Source organism: Cebidichthys violaceus, unplaced genomic scaffold (genome assembly GCF_023349555.1).
Source record: "Cebidichthys violaceus isolate CVI_PGR_0920_01 unplaced genomic scaffold, fCebVio1.0.p SCAF_37, whole genome shotgun sequence".
In the NCBI taxonomy this organism is placed as follows: Eukaryota; Metazoa; Chordata; class Actinopteri; order Perciformes; family Stichaeidae; genus Cebidichthys; species Cebidichthys violaceus.
The window spans coordinates 2067751-2085860 of NW_027176561.1; the positions used below are offsets into that span (position 1 = coordinate 2067751).

The following is an 18110-nucleotide window of genomic DNA, read 5'->3' on the forward strand; positions in this document are numbered from 1 at the left end:
TTTTTTTTTTTAAATAAGAGGTAGTGTTAGCAGCAATAATGACACAACTCAGTGCCTAGATTTGACATTTCACAAAGTCTCATTTGACTCATTAGCAACACAATAACGGATGAATTATCCCCTCGATGTCATATAAACAGATGTAAAAGCGCTAAAACTGTCATTAACACAGACACAGTGCAATTAAAGATCTCTGATCAAAGCTGAGGTACCGTAACATCAGTGGAAACGTAAAGTGTACTTGGGACAAACTAAGCTGTGGGAGTCCAACAAATATGAATTATTCAACAGTGTGTCTGTGTGAGTGGAAGAGTATCCGTTTACAGGTAATAGGTGATAGCAGCTGCACTTGATACCTCTCACACACTACGTCTCTTTGTTACCAACAATAGGAAGAGATGGTCTATTGTAAACATTTTATACCGCGGTCAAAACTCATCATGCAGCTTCTTCTTTTTGGTGATTGAAGGGTGAAGTCTATTTAAGAAGCCATTGTAATGTAAACACAGAAACCACAAGACACTTGAGGGCCTCTGTCCAAACTAGAATCATCTTGTATTCACTTTGTATTTTTCTGATCACTACGAATGTTTCATTTTCTAAATGTAGCCATCTGATTGTCTAACTGCTCATTTTCTAAATGTTCACTTATATAATTGAACTTCTTATGTATATTTTTCCTTGAACACTAAAGTAAAGTAAAGCATCACTGTACCTTAGTGCCACTCTGAAGCGCGCAGCCCTAATGTCCACTCTCCGTCCTCGCAGCGGTCAGCAAAGGATACGAACTTCGACCGAACAGCGTTTCATCCACTGAGAAAGTGCTGAGCCGGTCTTTACTGAGAGTGTGTTTGATGTCCTGGATCAGCTGCACATCTCGTTTGTCTCCGTTGACGCTGCCGTCTGACGATTTAGGTTGCGTGTCTCTATGCTGGGACTCCTCCTGGCTTCCATCGTCGGACTTGGACGTCATTAAATCAGTTATTTCCGTAACTTCTCGACTTTGTTCATCATTTTTTCCCCACGTTTCTTCGCTATCGTTCGGTTCATTCGCTTTCGAATATTCGCGATGCTCTTCTGTTGTGGATGATGAAAGAAGATCTTTCGCCTCTTCAATTGTGGTTTGTGTTTCTGGACCATTATCAGTAGTGTTCTCCTCAGTTTGGTTCTCAGAGACACTCTCGGCTCTCCCGCTGGTTACTGAACGATGAGTACCTCCAATGCTTTCCACGTCAGTCTTAGAAATGTCAGTTTGCTCAGAGCTCTCATGCATTAAACCTTCTTGCGCTTTGTCTTCTTCCAGAGATCCCCTGGTTCCTCTGTGCTCCTCTGACCTCATGTCTTGCCTGCTCACAGACTCCTGATCATTTTGTTCACTCTCTGTTTTTGAGATCAAGTCTGTCACCTCAGTCTCGTCCTCCACTTTCAGGGCGTCTCTCTCACGTGGTTCACCGTCTTCGGAGTGATTGCTCTCAAGGTTTGACACCACAGTTTCCTCTTTGCTTTTGTCCCTTGACTCATTTACATCTTTTGCCGTGTGCTCTTGTTCTGCATTTTCAGACACCTTCGCCATCTTAAGTGGACTCGCTGATCTCGGCAGCTCTGCAGATTGTGCCGCTTCCTCTTTAGAGTTGGACACTTGAGCGTCTGAAGTCGATTCCTTCAAGTCTTCTAGAGGCTCAACAAACGTCTCAAAATACTTTGAGGTTTGATGCATGGTTACCCAGTTTGTGACCAGATCTGTGTTGTCTTCCCTCGCCAGGGCCTCTGGAGGGTTATTACCTACTGCTCCGCTCTCTTCTGCGTTGTCGTTGTTTTGCGTGAGCTGTGACGACTGCGCTTGAGGTTTGAGCAGCACACTTGCTCCTTCCTCCGAGGCCTTGCTCGCCTCCTCTGTGTCTGCTCCGTTGTTTCCGTCGGCAGCGGAGAGGTCAGCGGCAGCCGCATTTTTGTCAGCGAGTGGGTGTTTGTCGGTCATGGAGTCAGACGGTGCAGTGGACTCGTCTAACTGGTGAGGCGTGTCGCCTGCATCCACAGCGGTGGGTGTTGAAGATTGTGCCTGATCAACTGCAGAAGCAGCTATGACCTCGCAGACATCACTCTGGACGTTATCACTCTTTTTCATCAAATCTGAATCTGTGTTATCGTTTTTAGGGTCAGAAAAGTTGCCATCCTCATCTTGTTTTGTTTCACCGTCCTCTCTGTCATCTGATTTAGATTCCTCTTTTAATTTTGTGCCGGATGTCCCCGGCTCCAAGTCATTTTTAGTGGATTCATCTTGCTTCTCCACACCATCATTCCCGTCCTCTGCCTCACTTTGTACGACATCGGCGTCAGGAGCCTCATTAACTTTGTCGTCTTCATGTTTCTCAGCATCATCTTCAGACTCCACAGTTACTTCTTTAGCCTCTGTGGTCTCACCTTCTGTGGGTTCCTCTGTTTTTCTCCCTTCTTCGGTATTCACTGCTGTTTTCACGTCATCCTTGCCCTCGGTTTGAGCCTCTCCCTCATCCTCATGAGAGATTTCACCATTTTCAACATCAACGTCTCCCTTTTCCCTGATGTCACTCTCTCCTTCAGTTTCCTTCATAACATCTTCAGCCTCCATTGCATTATTTGGCGTCTCTTCAGCCGTTTTAGTCCCCTGTGCTACATTTGCTGCTTCCCTGTCACTGACATCCTCTGACTCAACAATATTTTCCTCAGATATGTTCACATTATCCTTATCCGAGTTTGCCTCTCCGCTTTTCTCAGATTCCTCTGGAATCTCAGATACGTCTTCTCCTTCTGCAGTCTTATCAGTTACAACTTTTTTCTCTTCACATTCTTCATCATCTCTATTCTCCGCTTTGTCCTCGTTCTGATCTTTCTCTTCCTTTTCTGCTTCATCATCCTTTTCTTCATCAGCAGCCGAGTTCATCTCTCCACACTCATTAGTTTTTTCAGTGGCGGCTCCCTTTTCTTCAGAGTCCTCCTCGTCATTCTTATTCTCGACACATTCGCCATCTTCGTCTCCCTCTGTCTTTTCTGATTTATCTGCCTTCTCTTCATTTGCAACCTTCACTTCTTCTTCACTGCGGTGCTCCTCAGCTTGTTCTTCATTTGCATTTCCTTCAGTGTGTGAGTCACTTTTAGTCCACTCTGAAATGTGTTCCTTGTTTTCTATCCTTCCTTCTGTCTTACTCTCATTATTCTTTTCTTCATCCGTCTCATCTTTATCCTCCTTTTCACTCTCCTCTCTATTTTCACCTTCTGTTTTCTCATCTGGATTTGTTTGCTTTTCTTCCTCTTCACATTTCTCCTCTACCTCATCATCTATTACCCCAGATGATTTTTCTGTCTGCTCTTCTCCCAGATCACTGTGTTGTTGATTGTCATCTTTACAATCCTCTACTGCTGACACTTCCTCCTCTTTAATATCATCTTTGCTGACCACATCTTTTGCACTTGAATCTGCTGTTTTATGAACTGCGGTGTCTCCGCTCTCCTCCGCTGTGACTTCCGTCTCTGATGCTGCGTCTCTGTCCTCGCTGTCTCCCGGCGGCCTCTTCTCTGTGTCGGTTACAGGTGCCTCTTCATAGTTGAGGGCCTCTCGCTCCTCTGAGGGCTCTGCTTTCATCTCCATTGTCTCGCTCGCTGTCATCGCCTCCGCATTATCAGGCGCTGCTGTCTCATCAGTCTTTTTATTCGGCTCTGACACCGATGACTCATCCTCCTCGCCTCTTTTTGTTCCTTGCCCCGTGTCGTCAGCCTCCGCTGCAGTTTTCTCCTCCTTTTCTTCGTCTCTCTCTGCAGCCTCGCCATCGGTGGATTTAGCTGCAGCTTCTTCCTGAGGTTCTGAAGTCTTGTCATCCTCAATAATTTCCTCTTCAGAGACAGGATGCAGAGCTATATCTTCTGTGTGCTCTGGTTTATCATTCTCTGCTGTGTTTTTGTCTTCTCCTGATGAAGCCGTTTCATCTGCCTCCTCTATTTTGACCGTCTCATCTTTAGTGCCATTACTGCTCTCCTGGGGCTCTTGTTCGGTTCCGTTCTCCCGATCTTTTGGTTCAGAAGGTTCGTCGTAATCGTTCACCTCTTCGGTTTCACCAACAACACCTTCCTCACATTTTGTCTCCTCTTCAAGGGTCGGTTGCTGTTCTGTAAATGTCACAGATTTCACTGCAACTGCATCTGCAAAAACAATGGAGAGAATGTTTAGGAAAGTCAGTTTTTTACTGCAATAGTTGTCTTCATTCATTTGAACGATGATGAAAGTCTAGTACCCTTGCTGTCTATTTCAGGGCCTTTTTCTATGGACTCCTCCTCCTCCTCGGTGCTAGTGTCGCTCAGTTCGGGCTCCGAGCTGCAGTGAGACTCCTTCAGTATGGCTTCTGCCAGCTTCTCCTGCACAGATTTGGCTTGGGAGAGAAAGAGACAGCGATATAAATTAAACCAAAGCCCAGGGTGAACTTTTGTGAGTCACTTACGGTGACAAACGATGTCAGATTGTTTTAAGGCAATGAATGAGGCAGTATTTGAACAACGCAAGTGCAATGGGAGAACTGAGCCAATGAAGAAACATACAGCCATGAACAAAAGAATGTCTTTAATCTTTCCAGGTGCAAACAGAACATGCAAAATGATAATTAACATGCACAGAAAGAAAAGAAACAACACATAAACAAGCATGATTCAGTATACAACCAAAATGGAAACACAATGCAAAACATCTTAAAAAAACTATTTTATGTAATTTTAGGATGTGAATTTGAAACTCCCGATGATAAAAGATTAAAATAAAGAAAGAAAATCACTAAACTTTGGCACTTAAATGTTTTGTGCAAACCGATCCCTGGAAGACCTACAATCCTGGTTTCATCTGGTTAGATAATACAGACATTAATAAAAAGAAGAACGCTCATAATGCAAATTTCACATCATTATTCCATTAACCAAAACTACAAAGTGCAACTTTAAGACAAATAAATTGAGTAAAAAGCAAAGTGATACAAATACAATTAAAATATTGTTACAGGTGAGAATTTCTTATTAACATCCAAACATCTCAAAATGAATTTGAATAAAAAATAACTTTGACATTAAAAAGGGATCAGATAGAAAATCATCACACACAAACAAATGAAAAATAAGCGAAAAAAACAGAACACACAAGTCATTTTTCCACTATCAAATTTGACAAAGTCACAATCTTACTTTATCACAAACTGACAACACAGTACTGTGATAGTTATTTAGTTGTTGTCAGATCTGAATTGCTGTCTTTACATATACACACAACATGGACGACAGCCCTTGATGTGATAATAGTGGAAAAACCTCCATAAAAGATGGACTGATCCATTTCTCACTCAGGTGAAAGCTCCACAGTTGTATTTGTTGATCTGTACTCACCTCTCTCCTGTTCCTCCTCCTGTTGGTTCTCGTCTACCTCTTTGTCTCCTGAGGTGTCGCCACTCTGTTTATTCTCGTTCCCTGAGGGGACGCCGGTGTCGTAGACCTCTAGCTCTGTGCTGTCCCACGCGCTGTCCTGTATGTCTGAGTCTTTAGGCACAGCAGGCTCGGCCTCAGTGGCAGCGGCTTCTTCTGGATTTGGTTCGTCTTTTATTTCATCTGGAGGAACAACAGTCTCCTCCTGATCGACCTCTTTTGGTTTCTCGTCCTCTCTGGAGTCTTTGGTGGATTCAGCATCACTCTCCTCCCGGTCGCTGCCTGAGGAGCTGGAGCCTGAATGAGACTTAATGTCCTCTGTGCAAGAAAAAAAAAAAAATCTGTTTCTGTTTTGCTGTAAAAGCGGTTGTCAAATGAATAAATAGTGTGTGATTGAATGGCACTTTACTCTCAGTAATTTATACTCGTGTGTTCAAACAAGTGATTTAACCCACCATCCTTCTCGTCGTCTTCGGTCTCAGACGCGTCTCTCTCTTTAACCCGCCTTTCAGTTTCACCAGATGGAGACGAGGATTTCTTTTCTTTTGCCTCGACGTCTTCTGGAGGGCCCTCATCGTCTACTTCAAAGTCTTCCTCGTAATCTGAGGAGGGAGACATGCGGAAAATTCATTGCGGTACACTGTAGAGTAAAGATCTGCAAAGTCACAAGTATTTATTTCTTATTGGCGCATTCGTGCTTTTTCGTATACCATCTCTGACTTTGTCCTCAGCTGCTGTTTCTTCTGTGACTTGAGTCTTGGTGTCCTGTGGTTGGCTGGTTTCACACTCTGAATGGGATGCAGCGTCGTCTCCGGTCCTCTCTTTCTCCATCTCAGCAGCATCCTTATGGCTGGTGACTGACTCCTCTCTGCCTTCATCTTCTTTCACCCTCTTTGGTGGAGGACTGGGCTTCTTGTCCAATCCCATGGCTATAATGCACCTGAAGAAAATAGCACAATATACTGTCAGAACTTAGTTTAGAAGAATAGTTCAACATTTGGATAGATTCTCGTCAAGTTAACATTGCGAGGTTGTTATCAAACCAATAAAAAAAATGGTAGACAAGGAGCAACATTAGTAATCATTTGGAGGCGTGTTTCTTGCCCGCTGACTTTCTTGTACTCACTCTTCTGTTAACAACATCTAACTCTTGGCAAGAACGTGAATAAGAGTATTTCATAACATTGTTGGACTCAATGGACAGTTTTTTGAAAAAGGCCGTCTTTTTTATTCCACACATTCTCCTTCTATGACAAAACCCTAGCGCCTACACTACCCACAGTGCAACTTGACCGCTGGCTTCAAGCAGAGATGAGCAGCAGACTACAGACGTCACTTCTTTCATTTTCTTTTTTTCATTTTCAAACTTTTCAAGCCACAAAAGGCTTTTAAGCAACTTCTTTTACATAAGCAGTAGTACTGCCCTATACATATAAACAGACTTTGATGTGTAAAATCAGTGGATTTACCCTTTAGAGACACAGCAGGAGACCTTACTTGTAACAGGGAGAGGCTCCCTCTACGCTGCAGAAACCAAAGTGTCCGTGCCTGCCACCGAGTCGGGGGCCCTTCCTGTGTTTGAACTCGCAGCAGGAGCTCAGCCGCTCCACCTGCAGCCCGTTCAGGAAGAAAGTCAAGCTGAAGGGGAAACCTCGGTGTCGCCTTGAAGTGAACTGGAAAGTCTCTGAAGGAAAGATTGAGGATGTAGACGAGAGGTAGGAACACTTTCAAGATCAAGATCATCAAATCTGTGACCATGGTGTCGCAGAACAACCCTAAACCATCCATAACCTGTGAGGCATCTTTACATATCCCTACAAACTATATTAAAAATGCAGAAATAACTCAATTTAAAGTTAATTTATAGACTGGTTGACGTCTTAACTGTCCTGAGCCACTTTTCTGAAGAAAATCTCTGAAACTATGTTTACTTTCAAAAAATCCATGTTTGGCCCCTTCCCAGTCTGAAACTTCTTTTAATAGAGTTAGTTTGTTTGCTCAAAGGCTGTTGTGCACACTTACATTATCTAAATGACTTTCCTCCCGAGATTTGCCCTTATTCATTTTAAACAAACACAAGTCTAACAGACACAATCACAGACCCTCACACTGACCTCCCTCGCGGAGCTTTCCCTTGAACACACACAGATTCTCTCCTCCACAGTGTTGCTGAAACACTTTGACCTCATCCCTCATGTCGGTCAGGTCGTGAGAGAGATGCACCGTTTTACCGAAGTACATCATGTTCACACACACTCTGCTCTGGTGCACAGAGCTCCTCAGCATGGGGGGGTCCTGGATGGGGAAAAAGACGACAGGTTGGGGTCAGTATGATATCGATTTAATCCAGTTTTAGGGAATCATTTTAATTTCCTAATCCCGAATTTGATGTGACTGATCTTCACAAGTGGGTGTTATCTAGGTCAGGATGGAATTTACATAATGCAATTTATTCTAATATCACTGACTTGTGTTTTCTTTTTAATGTTATCTCACCTCTGATATCTTTCTCCTGATTAATTACAATATGACCAGTTAAAATTGACTACAATGGATACATTTAGGTCAGTTATAGATTTGATTTTTAGTTTATTTATTTTCCTAATTGTCCCGCCATAGGGTTACCACTGAGTTAAATACATGTTTAACAATAATCTGTGACTACAGATTACAATTGCTGTTTTGTATTTGCATTTTGGCAAAGACACACACACAAAGACTTGCAGAAATCAATGAATCTCCTAGAATTTTTAATTGTTTTGTATTTCATTTTTAACTTAACCAATCTAAAGGGGCTGCAGCTTGTAAGTTTGGTGTGGAATTGTTGCCAGGGAAAACATAAAGAGAGATCAAGACCTCATTGAGGTCCGCTCCACTGGAGGCCGTGGTAGGACGCAGTCTGCGGCCTCTGAGCGTGCCGCTCGGGGTGACCTTAACCCCCCTCTCTTTCCTCTTCGTGGATGGAGGCACTGGGGTGACGAAGTTGTTGATGACTGGGAGGCAGTAAGGTGAGATGCCACGGGAGACCTCCGTTGTGGTCAAACGTCTCCGGGACGCCTTGTCCATCTTTGAGAGAGGTTAACAAGCAAACTGTGAAAAGACTACGGTGTGTTTGTTGTTGTTGTTGTTGTTGCAGGATAATGACAATGTCTGTGAATGTGCTTGTTAAAACTTGAGTGTTTCTCTACAAGTCATGAGGAAACACTGATGTAATGTAATTTTGTTTTCTAGTATTAACACAAAATATTTTGATGAGCTTGTATGCATCTGTAAAATATAATGTATGATAGAGTTTAATATTTTTACACTCCCTTTACAACTGCAAAGTTTCTGCATAGTTTTCAAACAACAAAGGAAGATAATATTGACTCACTCAAGATCAAAACCAAAAATGAATATGCTTCTGTCTGTATAGGCACTGTGTCCTATGCGTAGGCACATGAATGGGTGAATGAATGAATGATTCTCATGTGTCACGGTCTCACAGTGCAGTTGAACGGCAGGTCGTTCTCATTGGAGGACTCAAGGAGTCTGTGAGGCGAGCTGCGTCTGAGCGAAGCTGTGGTGCTGTTGCTGTGGATCGGCTTCAGGCGCACCGGCCTCTGCATCTTCCCCGGAGCTGTGTTGGGTCGAGACGAGCCCGGCTGCAGCACCAGTAACACACACACAGTCAGCGCTCTGCTCATTACAAACACTGTGTATGTATCGCTAAGGAAACCAATAGAGTACAGTGTAACATTAGTTTTAATGCTGCGAATACAAGACATTTTCTGAGACTGATAAATCAATAATGTGCCTTGACATTTCTCCCCCTCAACAAATCATTGTTGATGTATTTCAAACAAGTCTGTACCTGCTGAAGTGTGAGATGTTTGCAGACATAAAACGAGAGATTTCACCGGGTAAACACAGAAATCAAGGGCAGGATTATCGGCTCTATTTTCTCTCTGTGACTTTTTAAAAAGACATTCTGAAAGAAAGTCTTGTACGTATTAAACTAACAAGATGAAAAGTGTTAATTAATTATGTTTAAAGGTGCTGGAGGACTGATTTTGTTACCTTTGGCAAGCGCTAGGTTAACTGTGCTAACAGCTGTCAGGATTTAACCAAATTTGGAGTGATGGGAAAAATCTTATTAATGAGGACATTACAATTAAAGTGAAGCCTCATATTTTTTATCTTGAAAGACATAGATCTGATTGATCTATATTAAACTGATTGGGCTAATAAAGGTCTTTAACTAAAGGTCAACGTTTTAAGCTCACAGGCCATGCTGTGGCATTTAAAAACCTTCTTTGCATGACAGAGATACTGTAATTAAAGGTCACATTTCAACAGCACTTGATTAAGAACTTGGATCAGATTATTAAATGTGATGTTACAGCGATATGACGACTCTCTCTATTCACAGGCTCAGAGACGTCAACAGGTTGTTTAAAAGTCAGAACCCCCGCAAAGCAGCCGGCCCAGACTGTGTCGCTCCCTCCACCCTGAAGCACTGTGGTGATCCACTGTCTCCGGTGTTCACACACACTTTCAACAACTCACTGGAGACATGCCGTGTACCAGCATGCTTCAAGGCCTCCACCATCATCCCCGCCCCCCCAAAAAAAAACAAGGATCACAGGATTTAATGACTACAGGCCCGTCGCCCTGACGTCTGTGGTAATGAAGCTCTAGCGTAAGTTCAGACAGAAAGACTATACTAGACTATATGCATGCCTAAGCCCGTAGCTTATTTACCATACATCTGCCATCACTCCTCAAGCATGCACACATTATTTCCTTGTTATTATTGTTTGGGGCTGTCAATCATGATATCAGCTGTCTAGATCAGCTGGTCTCTAGCCAATAGCACAACGACACAAGGACATCATTAGCCTATCATCTTGCTGCTGTCTGTCTTTAAATATGACCGTCTCTCTACCTTCAGTAGTTCATGCTGCTGTTACGCAACCCTCCACCTCCCCATCTCCGCCCAATCTTCGCAGATTCATCAGCCTCATCAACTCATCATCCTATCAACCTCATCAGCCACCATCGCCACCAGTGTCTGGACTCCACGGGGGGATTTATATTGTTGCCGCTCAGGGTAATCACAACTCGATCACAAATCTCCTCGTCGAGTTCAAGTGCCAAAGAATTTCTGTGTAACTCATTTACGCATCATCTGTCATAAGAAATGTTAACTACTAATCATTCACTTGTCTCTCCTGATTGAAATGAAGTCTTTTGAGCGCCTTGTCCTGTCCCACCTCAAAACCCTCACCGACCCACTCCTGGACCCCCTGCAGTTCGCCTACAGAGCCAACAGGTCTGTAGACGACATAGTCAACATGGCCCTTCACTTCAACCTCCAGCATCTGGACTCCTCAGGAACCTACACTCGGATCCTGTTTGTGGACTTCAGCTCTGCCTTAAACACCATCATCTCGTGCTGCATGACAAGCTCTCCCAACGGCATGTGCCCGTCTCCACCTGCAAGTGGATCACAGACTTCCTGTCTGACAAGAAGCAGCATGTCAACATGTCTCAGTCTCTCGGACCATCAGCACCGGTTCCCCTCAAGGCTGCGTTCTTTCCCCTCTGCTCTTCTCCTTGTACACCAACAGCTGCTCCTCCAGTCACCAGTCCGTCAAGCTCCTGAAGTTCGAGGTTGACACCACCAACCTCATTGGACTCTTTGGTGGGGATGAGTCTGCCTACAGATGGGAGATTGACCATCTGGTGACCTGGTGCGGACTGAACAACTTGGAGCTCAATGCCCTAAAGACAGTGGAGATGGTTCTGGATTTCCTGTCTCTATCACCCTGTGTGACTCCACCGTCGACGCTGTGGAGTCCTTCCGCTTCCTACCCTTTACCTCAAGTGGGAGTTTAACACCAGCTCCATCACCAATAAGGCTCAGCAGAGGATGCCCTTCCTGAGGCAGCTGAAGAAGTTCAACCTGCCAAAGACAATGGTGGTGCACTTCTACACTGCCGTCATTGAGTCCATCCTCTGCTTCAGCGTCTGGTACGATGCAGCCACTGCCAAGGGCAGACTGCAACGTATCATACACTCTGCTGAGAGGGTGATTGGCTGCAACCTGCTGTCCCTGGACACAAACTGGACACAAACTGTTCAAGTTCCTTCCATCCGGCAGGAGGCTGCGGTCCATCAGGACTAAGACCTCACGCCACAAAAACTGTTTCTTCTCGTCTGCTGTTGGGTTCATCAATAAAGCCCGGGACTGCCACTGCCACTTACATCCCCAGGACAATTTCTTACAGTTACACACCCTTGCAAAACTTTTCTGTATTAATATGCACTTGACACTTTAATAACATACTTTTTTTAACATATTCTTATTTGTTTGTTTACCATATTTTCTTGTACATTTTCATATTTTCTAATTTTAAATTGTGTCTCATACTATTGCACGGTGTTTATTGCCATGCATCATTCACCTAGCCAAATTCCTTCTATGTGTAACGCACTTGGCAATAAACCGTTTCTGATTTTAATATCCACTCAATCTACTGGTGCACCAGGACGGATGTTTTGACTCACGGACTCGGAGGATTCGGAGTGTTCCCCTTCTGGCCCAGAGTGTTGTTTTCGGATGCACCTGGCACCCGTTGGTGGCCGTGGAGACAGGATGCGGATGATGTCTTCTTCATACCTTTTAGAGCGCTCCACCTTCCAAACAAGACCATTCATTTATGTTGTTGCCATTCTTTGTGTAGCTATATATCAAAATGATTTATTAAAAATGGCACTGTACATAATGGTAAATGCTAATAATGTCTTTTTTTGTTTCATATTATGCAAGAGTCATTAGTTTACAAAATAGGGCAACAAAGCAGTGTTTAAATGCAAATGATGTACTTTGATCTTGTGCACTCTTTCCCTCCTTGCAAACTCCTCCAGTTTCCTTTTGATCTCTATTTGATGGACACGCTGTATGAGAGGGGCACAGAAGTACATTTGCATAATTTATTATTCAAGGAGAAGCACAGATAAGCTGACAGTGTTTTGACTTTTTTGTCTCTGGTACAGCATGTTCCTCCCACCTCCATCTCCAGCACCTTGTGGAAAATGGCCTGGGCCAGGCATTCTCGAACGTGTCTCTGGTGGGCTCTCTGGACCAGCTTGTGTCTGTACTCCTTGTCTGGAACAATACGTCCACTCCTGGTGATCTGAGCACAACAAGAGTCTCAGCAGGGTTCAAGCTACGATATGGGTCTTTGAAGACAATGACCTTTCAAACTGAAGTCATCAACAGCTGATTGATCAGGAAGACAAACGTTTTCAGGGCTTATCTAGAAAATAGATGATATATGCTATATATGCACTTAAGGCAGAGGTGGGACCAAGTTTTGCCATTGTTTTGCTTGTCTCAAGTCTTTATACTAAAGTCCCAAATTCTAAAAGTCATAAAAAAAAATCTGAATTCGTTGTTCACCAAATGTAATGCAATTTGCGTCCTCATCTCTCTTTTTCAACTCGCATGTTTTGCATACTGGAATTCATTTTTTGTTGACCTCCGTATAGCTTTTGTATGTAGATCAAATTATTTTTAGTATAATTTTTCCCAGCTGGCGCTCGGTAACGTAACGTTAGTTCTTCTTGGTTCTGCGCTTCAACTTAATTGGATGATTGTCGGATCGGTTCAAACAAAGTGGTTCTGGGGAAATAAGTATCGACTTTCAGGAAGTGAATTGATTTGTGGCACACCGTTTAAGTAACATGCATTTCATCTTTGGGCTTGGGGGAAGTTATCAAGTAATTTTAAGACAAAATGCTCAAGTCTAAGTGATGTCATGAGTCATTAGTCTTTTTGGATTTAGTCAAGTCTAAAGTTTCCTTCTGACTCGAGTCCAAGTCATGTGACTGGAGTCCGAACCTCTACCTTCAGGATTTAGCGACATTTGAATCATAAACTGACGACAGTTGGTTATCTCAGAAGGTAGAAAAGGCCACTTTTGTGGCCTGTTTTCACTGTATCGCCATCATCATCAAAGATTTTATGAATACAAAAATAAGCTCATACAACCATATTCGCCAAGCACCAACCATGTTTTCCCCATCCATTTAACTGCTGTTGTATTTCTGTACATTTTGTCCCCCTTGATATCGTGAACCTGTAAACGTACCAGTCCTGCTCTCTGCAGGTGTCTCCTGATCCGAGTGTTGCTGAAGTATCCAGCCAGATGTCTGTCTGTGAGACTGTTGTAGGCAGAAAGAAGTCTACAGAAACAAGGCCAATAAAAACAAAAAAAGAGACGCTCAATTAATCCCAGCCAAAGAAACGTAATTAAAAGAAGCTTAACTTAATGGCACCCAGACTTTAAATGTTGTCTTCCTCTAGTGTAACTCGAGAGTTCTTGATTACAGTTAAGAGAAAAACAGAATCCCAATAAAATGGCTCCGTGAGGCACAACACCATGTTTGTGTGTTGGTTGTTGTTTCTTGTCCTCATTAATGAGACATCAGGTCGTCAGCAGCCCGGCTAGCCTGAAAGTGTTTTTCCAACACAGATTTGATTTCCTCCAGCATTTGTGTACGAGACAACAGGATCCTACAACTATAGGGTTTGTTACCGGTGTCTGATTACAGGAGTTCGAGGGGATGGCACACTTGACCCTGTCCACCTCCTCTTTGTGCACCTGGCTCTCGTTTGTCTCTGGCGCTCTTCAGCTTTGGCTGCACATTTCTCTTTGAACCACAACATGGTGGTTGAAGTCTCACGTAGGCCATTTTCTTTTACAAGACTTTCTCTGACCCATTGATGCCTTGAGGAGACACATGGCATAACACTATATATTGTGCTAATGTGCCACAGCATTGACCTATTAGTTGATCTATTGGTACACTAGCCTAAGAGTGGCATTGGCTTATGTTGAGTCTCTGTTATTATGCCTCTGTTGTGACTATAATGCTGTTTATTGCATCACATATCTGGAGCAAACTCCAGAAAACTGCATTTCTAATCCAACCCAGTTCTTTTAAACCAAGGCTGAAGACTTTCCTTATAATAGTTAAAAAAACTATTCATTTGTTGCACTGCACTGTAACTTTTAGTCTTGTATTGTATACGTCTTATTCTATTCTAGCTTGTTTAATGACCTCTTCTTGACTTGACTCTTTAATGGCTGTTTTTAAGTTGTATTTGAATGTCCTTTTAGAATATGTTTCTTTTGCACTTTGTCTCGAGGATTTTGATGTTTTATGTAAAGCACTTTGAATTACCTTGATGATGAAATGTGCTTTATGAAAAACCTTGCCTTGCCTAATTTGTTCATTCTAGGGTTTCAAAAGTAATCAAAAAAAAAACACAACTGAGCCTGGATAAAAATCTTAAAACAGTAAAACAAGTCTGACTTGGTTACAGGTCAAAGGAAAAAATAGTCAAAGTAGTTAAAAATTTTACACAAGTAGTGTTGTATTATTAGTATAAAACAAATATAGAAGTAAAAGTACTAATAATGAATGAGAATGACCCCCATCAATGTGTTGTATTACTTTAATGTTGCAGTTTGAGGAGAGGGGGAGCTAATTTTAACTACCTCATAAAGTTTAATCCATAACAATGCATCATATTTCATAGAGTGTTTCGAATGTAAAATCTTAATCTGTAATGCTGTCAGAAATATGTGTTGGAGTACAAAGTATAGTATCTGTTTGTAGTAGCACTTCATTGAAATACTAAACATTAAGTAGTTCAAATGTTTACTCAAGTACTTGAGTACATGTAGTTGTCTGTATCCCACTAGTGGTAACAGAGTACATTTTCCTTTTAAAGGATCCAAATACCTCTTTGGCAAAAAGAGTGTTTCCATCACTCTCCATCTTTGTTTCTGCTGTTTCTTCTCGTCTTTGGTTGTGTTAAATGTCACGTGTTGTTCACCTTGAAGCACTTTTTTTTGTCACAAAACTATTGTTTAAAACGTTACAAATCATTTCTTAGTTTCTGGTTGACGTATTATTACAGTAGGGCCTAGCCTAAAAGTAGCCTTGAAGTAGTCAATGACTCCTCAGTGGTGACTATATATATAGACTTTGTTCTCTCATACTGCTTCTTCTCGTTTTGTGACACGTTGTTTAACAGTATCATTAGCATAATTGAAGAGTCAATTAAAAGTAGTTCATTTTGCCTCTGTAGTGACTATAATGCTTGACATTTTACTCCAAAGATATACTTGTATCAATGAGTTTATTTAACTGTTTTCCAGTAATTACAGAAATGAGAACGTCATGATTAAGTAAAAAAAAGAAAGTGGACAATATCACCTCACAATCTCCTAAATATTAAAGATTAAATTGAACCTACCCTGGGTTGAGGTGACTCATGGTTTTCAGCTCGAACTCTCTGTGAACAAACAAAGAAGATCTCAGGTGAGAATGACCGTGGGATTCTCCGGAAGACACCTGTGTGGACGTAAAGTCAAAAGGACCCCGGCAGAGTTGGTATAAAGTGTGTGGGTTAGTTGTCAGCTGAGAGGGACTGAAGCTGCACTTCTCTCAGAGCGGAACTGATGACACTCTCCGGTTGCCATGGAAGAGCACGTGACGATGCTGCCAATGGGGCTGGTTTCCACTTACAGAGAGTCCCACTAACATCCAAACCAGGATAACACCAGATTACACCACAGTACACTCACTCACACACTCTGAAGCACGTGTTTTTAGACAGATTAATACTACGGTTACTTCAATTTATTTGTGATTTATTTACTTCTTCTAAATTCCCTGGAGTAGTAAAAATGCTGTAACGCTTTAATCAGTGGTGGAAGAAATACTCAGAGCCTTTACTTTGGTGAAAGTGACCTTAGGGTAAAAATAATTACAAGTAAAAGTCCTACATTCAAAATCCTACTTAAGCAAAGTACATAAGTATTGTTATCCAAATGTACTCAAAGCATCAAAGTACAAGTTCTTGATCTGCAGAAAAGTGGTCCCTGTCTCTGATATATTACTATAAATGTCATTATTGTTAATACTGATGCAGCATCGTACTGTGATAGTTGAGGTGGAGCTAGCTACTGTAGATTAAGTTTAGTAACCTGCTGTGGTAACTAGTTACTGCAGCTGTCAGACAGATTTAGTGGAGTAAAAATGTAAATATTTCACTCTGAAATAAGGTGGAGTAGAAGTGTAAAGTATCGCAGAAAATGGAAATACTATATATATATATATATATATATATATATAAAAAAAAATATATATATATATATATATAAATATATATATATATATATATTTATATATATTTATATATATATATATAAATATATATATTCAGTTTACCAGGATGAGCTTGAACCGCTGGTCCTCTGTGGCCCTCTTGTGGAAATGTGGAGAACTGTTTTTAACAGGACACACCACCGTATTCACATTTTCTTTTAGTGTATGGACAATACACAAGCCACGTCTGTCATGAAACTCATTAGAACTACATTAACTCTATACAATAGATCATCATGAATGATGTTTAATCTGATCGCATTTTTTGTTTTAATATGTTTCTGAAACATAAGTGTGGCGGCTTTGCTTCCTGCTGTCCATCGTGTCTCAACTGTCTTGATATTATGTTGGAAGTATCACACAATACGTCAAATATAGTCTTTGAATTGTTTTTGGCATAATGTGCTCATTCTCATAATCAATTGAAGTGTTGCGTTCTAGAGTCTCAGCATGCGTCAAAGCTTGGGAGTCTTTTTACTCGAGGATCACTGATGAGTACACTGGGAAGGAAGAGGACAGGATTGCTCTGTGCTTCTGTCTTTTGGTGGACATCCTGTTCAAAATATGCAACAGCAGTGATATATATATATATATATATATATATATATATATTACAGTCTTTTTCAAGTCATGACCATCTGCATCTGAGACACAGGTTTGAGGTTTTTCTTACAAAAGACGATGAACAAGAAACACAGCAGAGTCAGACGCATTGACCTGTATGTGTCACTGTGAAGGGACACACACAGCACATGAATGGTTGACATGTTTAGTGCCTTAAAGACAAAAGCTTTGTGATTCAGTTAAACTTTTACTGAACTTTTGGGAACTTTTATTGATTCTAATTGGGATACATCAAGTAGTACAGCATGTGAACAGCAATATGAATGACTGCTGTGCTAATAATCATCCTCATCCTCAATCATCACAATAAAGAACATTTATTAATGTTACCCTGCTTCAAGGTTACATCCATCTTCTATACTTTTATTTCCTCAGAATATCTTGACAATATAAACAAATAAGGAACGGATACAGTAAAGTAAGAGCTAATTGAATTAAATCAGCTTCATTTGATTTATCATAATTACCATTAATACTTTCCCCCAATTTCTCTATTCTCTGTTGACTGGCTGAGCTTTGCATGGTGGACTCAGACTGAGGTTGGTGCTCATTTCCACTCACCAGCATCGTCGCATCGCTCTCTTTTTCCTCTAGTTTCACACCAGGACGCCGACACACACACCTGTGGATGTTTGAGACGACCAGGCTGCCCGAACCCAGAAGAAGAGAGAAGCAGAGAGTGGGATGAGAGGGCAGAGGAACAAAAGAAATGTTATTTTACTGTTAAATTAGTGGTAAAATAAGTATCTGTTTTGATAAAGAGTCTCGTTTGTGTAGCCACAAAGGTTTCAGTTATAAGACATTTCACTAAAGAACTATCAGAGCAG

General features: G+C 41.7%; 1 protein-coding gene across 1 annotated transcript; it reads right to left on the reverse strand.

The window, feature by feature from the left end:
- Position 1: 1 nt before the first annotated feature.
- erich3 (glutamate-rich 3) lies at positions 2–15797 on the reverse strand. Its single transcript, XM_068725871.1, has 14 exons — positions 15746–15797; positions 13569–13662; positions 12486–12611; positions 12301–12372; positions 11983–12111; positions 8916–9074; positions 8287–8496; positions 7545–7725; positions 6928–7114; positions 6141–6370; positions 5886–6032; positions 5395–5748; positions 4266–4400; positions 2–4173 (listed from the first exon to the last, which is right to left on the reverse strand). The coding sequence occupies exons 1-14, from the start codon at positions 15763–15765 to the stop codon at positions 743–745; spliced, it is 5475 nt and encodes a 1824-aa protein (XP_068581972.1). The 5' UTR covers positions 15766–15797; the 3' UTR covers positions 2–742.
- Positions 15798–18110: the final 2313 nt, after the last annotated feature.

Excerpts from the sequence above, each read along its gene's own strand:
- erich3 (XM_068725871.1), bottom strand. The coding sequence starts at position 15,765 with ATGAGTCACCTCAACCCAGG. Across the intron at positions 13,663-15,745 it reads ATGAGTCACCTCAACCCAGG|ACTTCTTTCTGCCTACAACA; the intron begins GTAGGTTCAATT and ends TTGTTTCTGTAG. Across the intron at positions 12,373-12,485 it reads ACAAGGTGCTGGAGATGGAG|CGTGTCCATCAAATAGAGAT; the intron begins GTGGGAGGAACA and ends CCTCTCATACAG.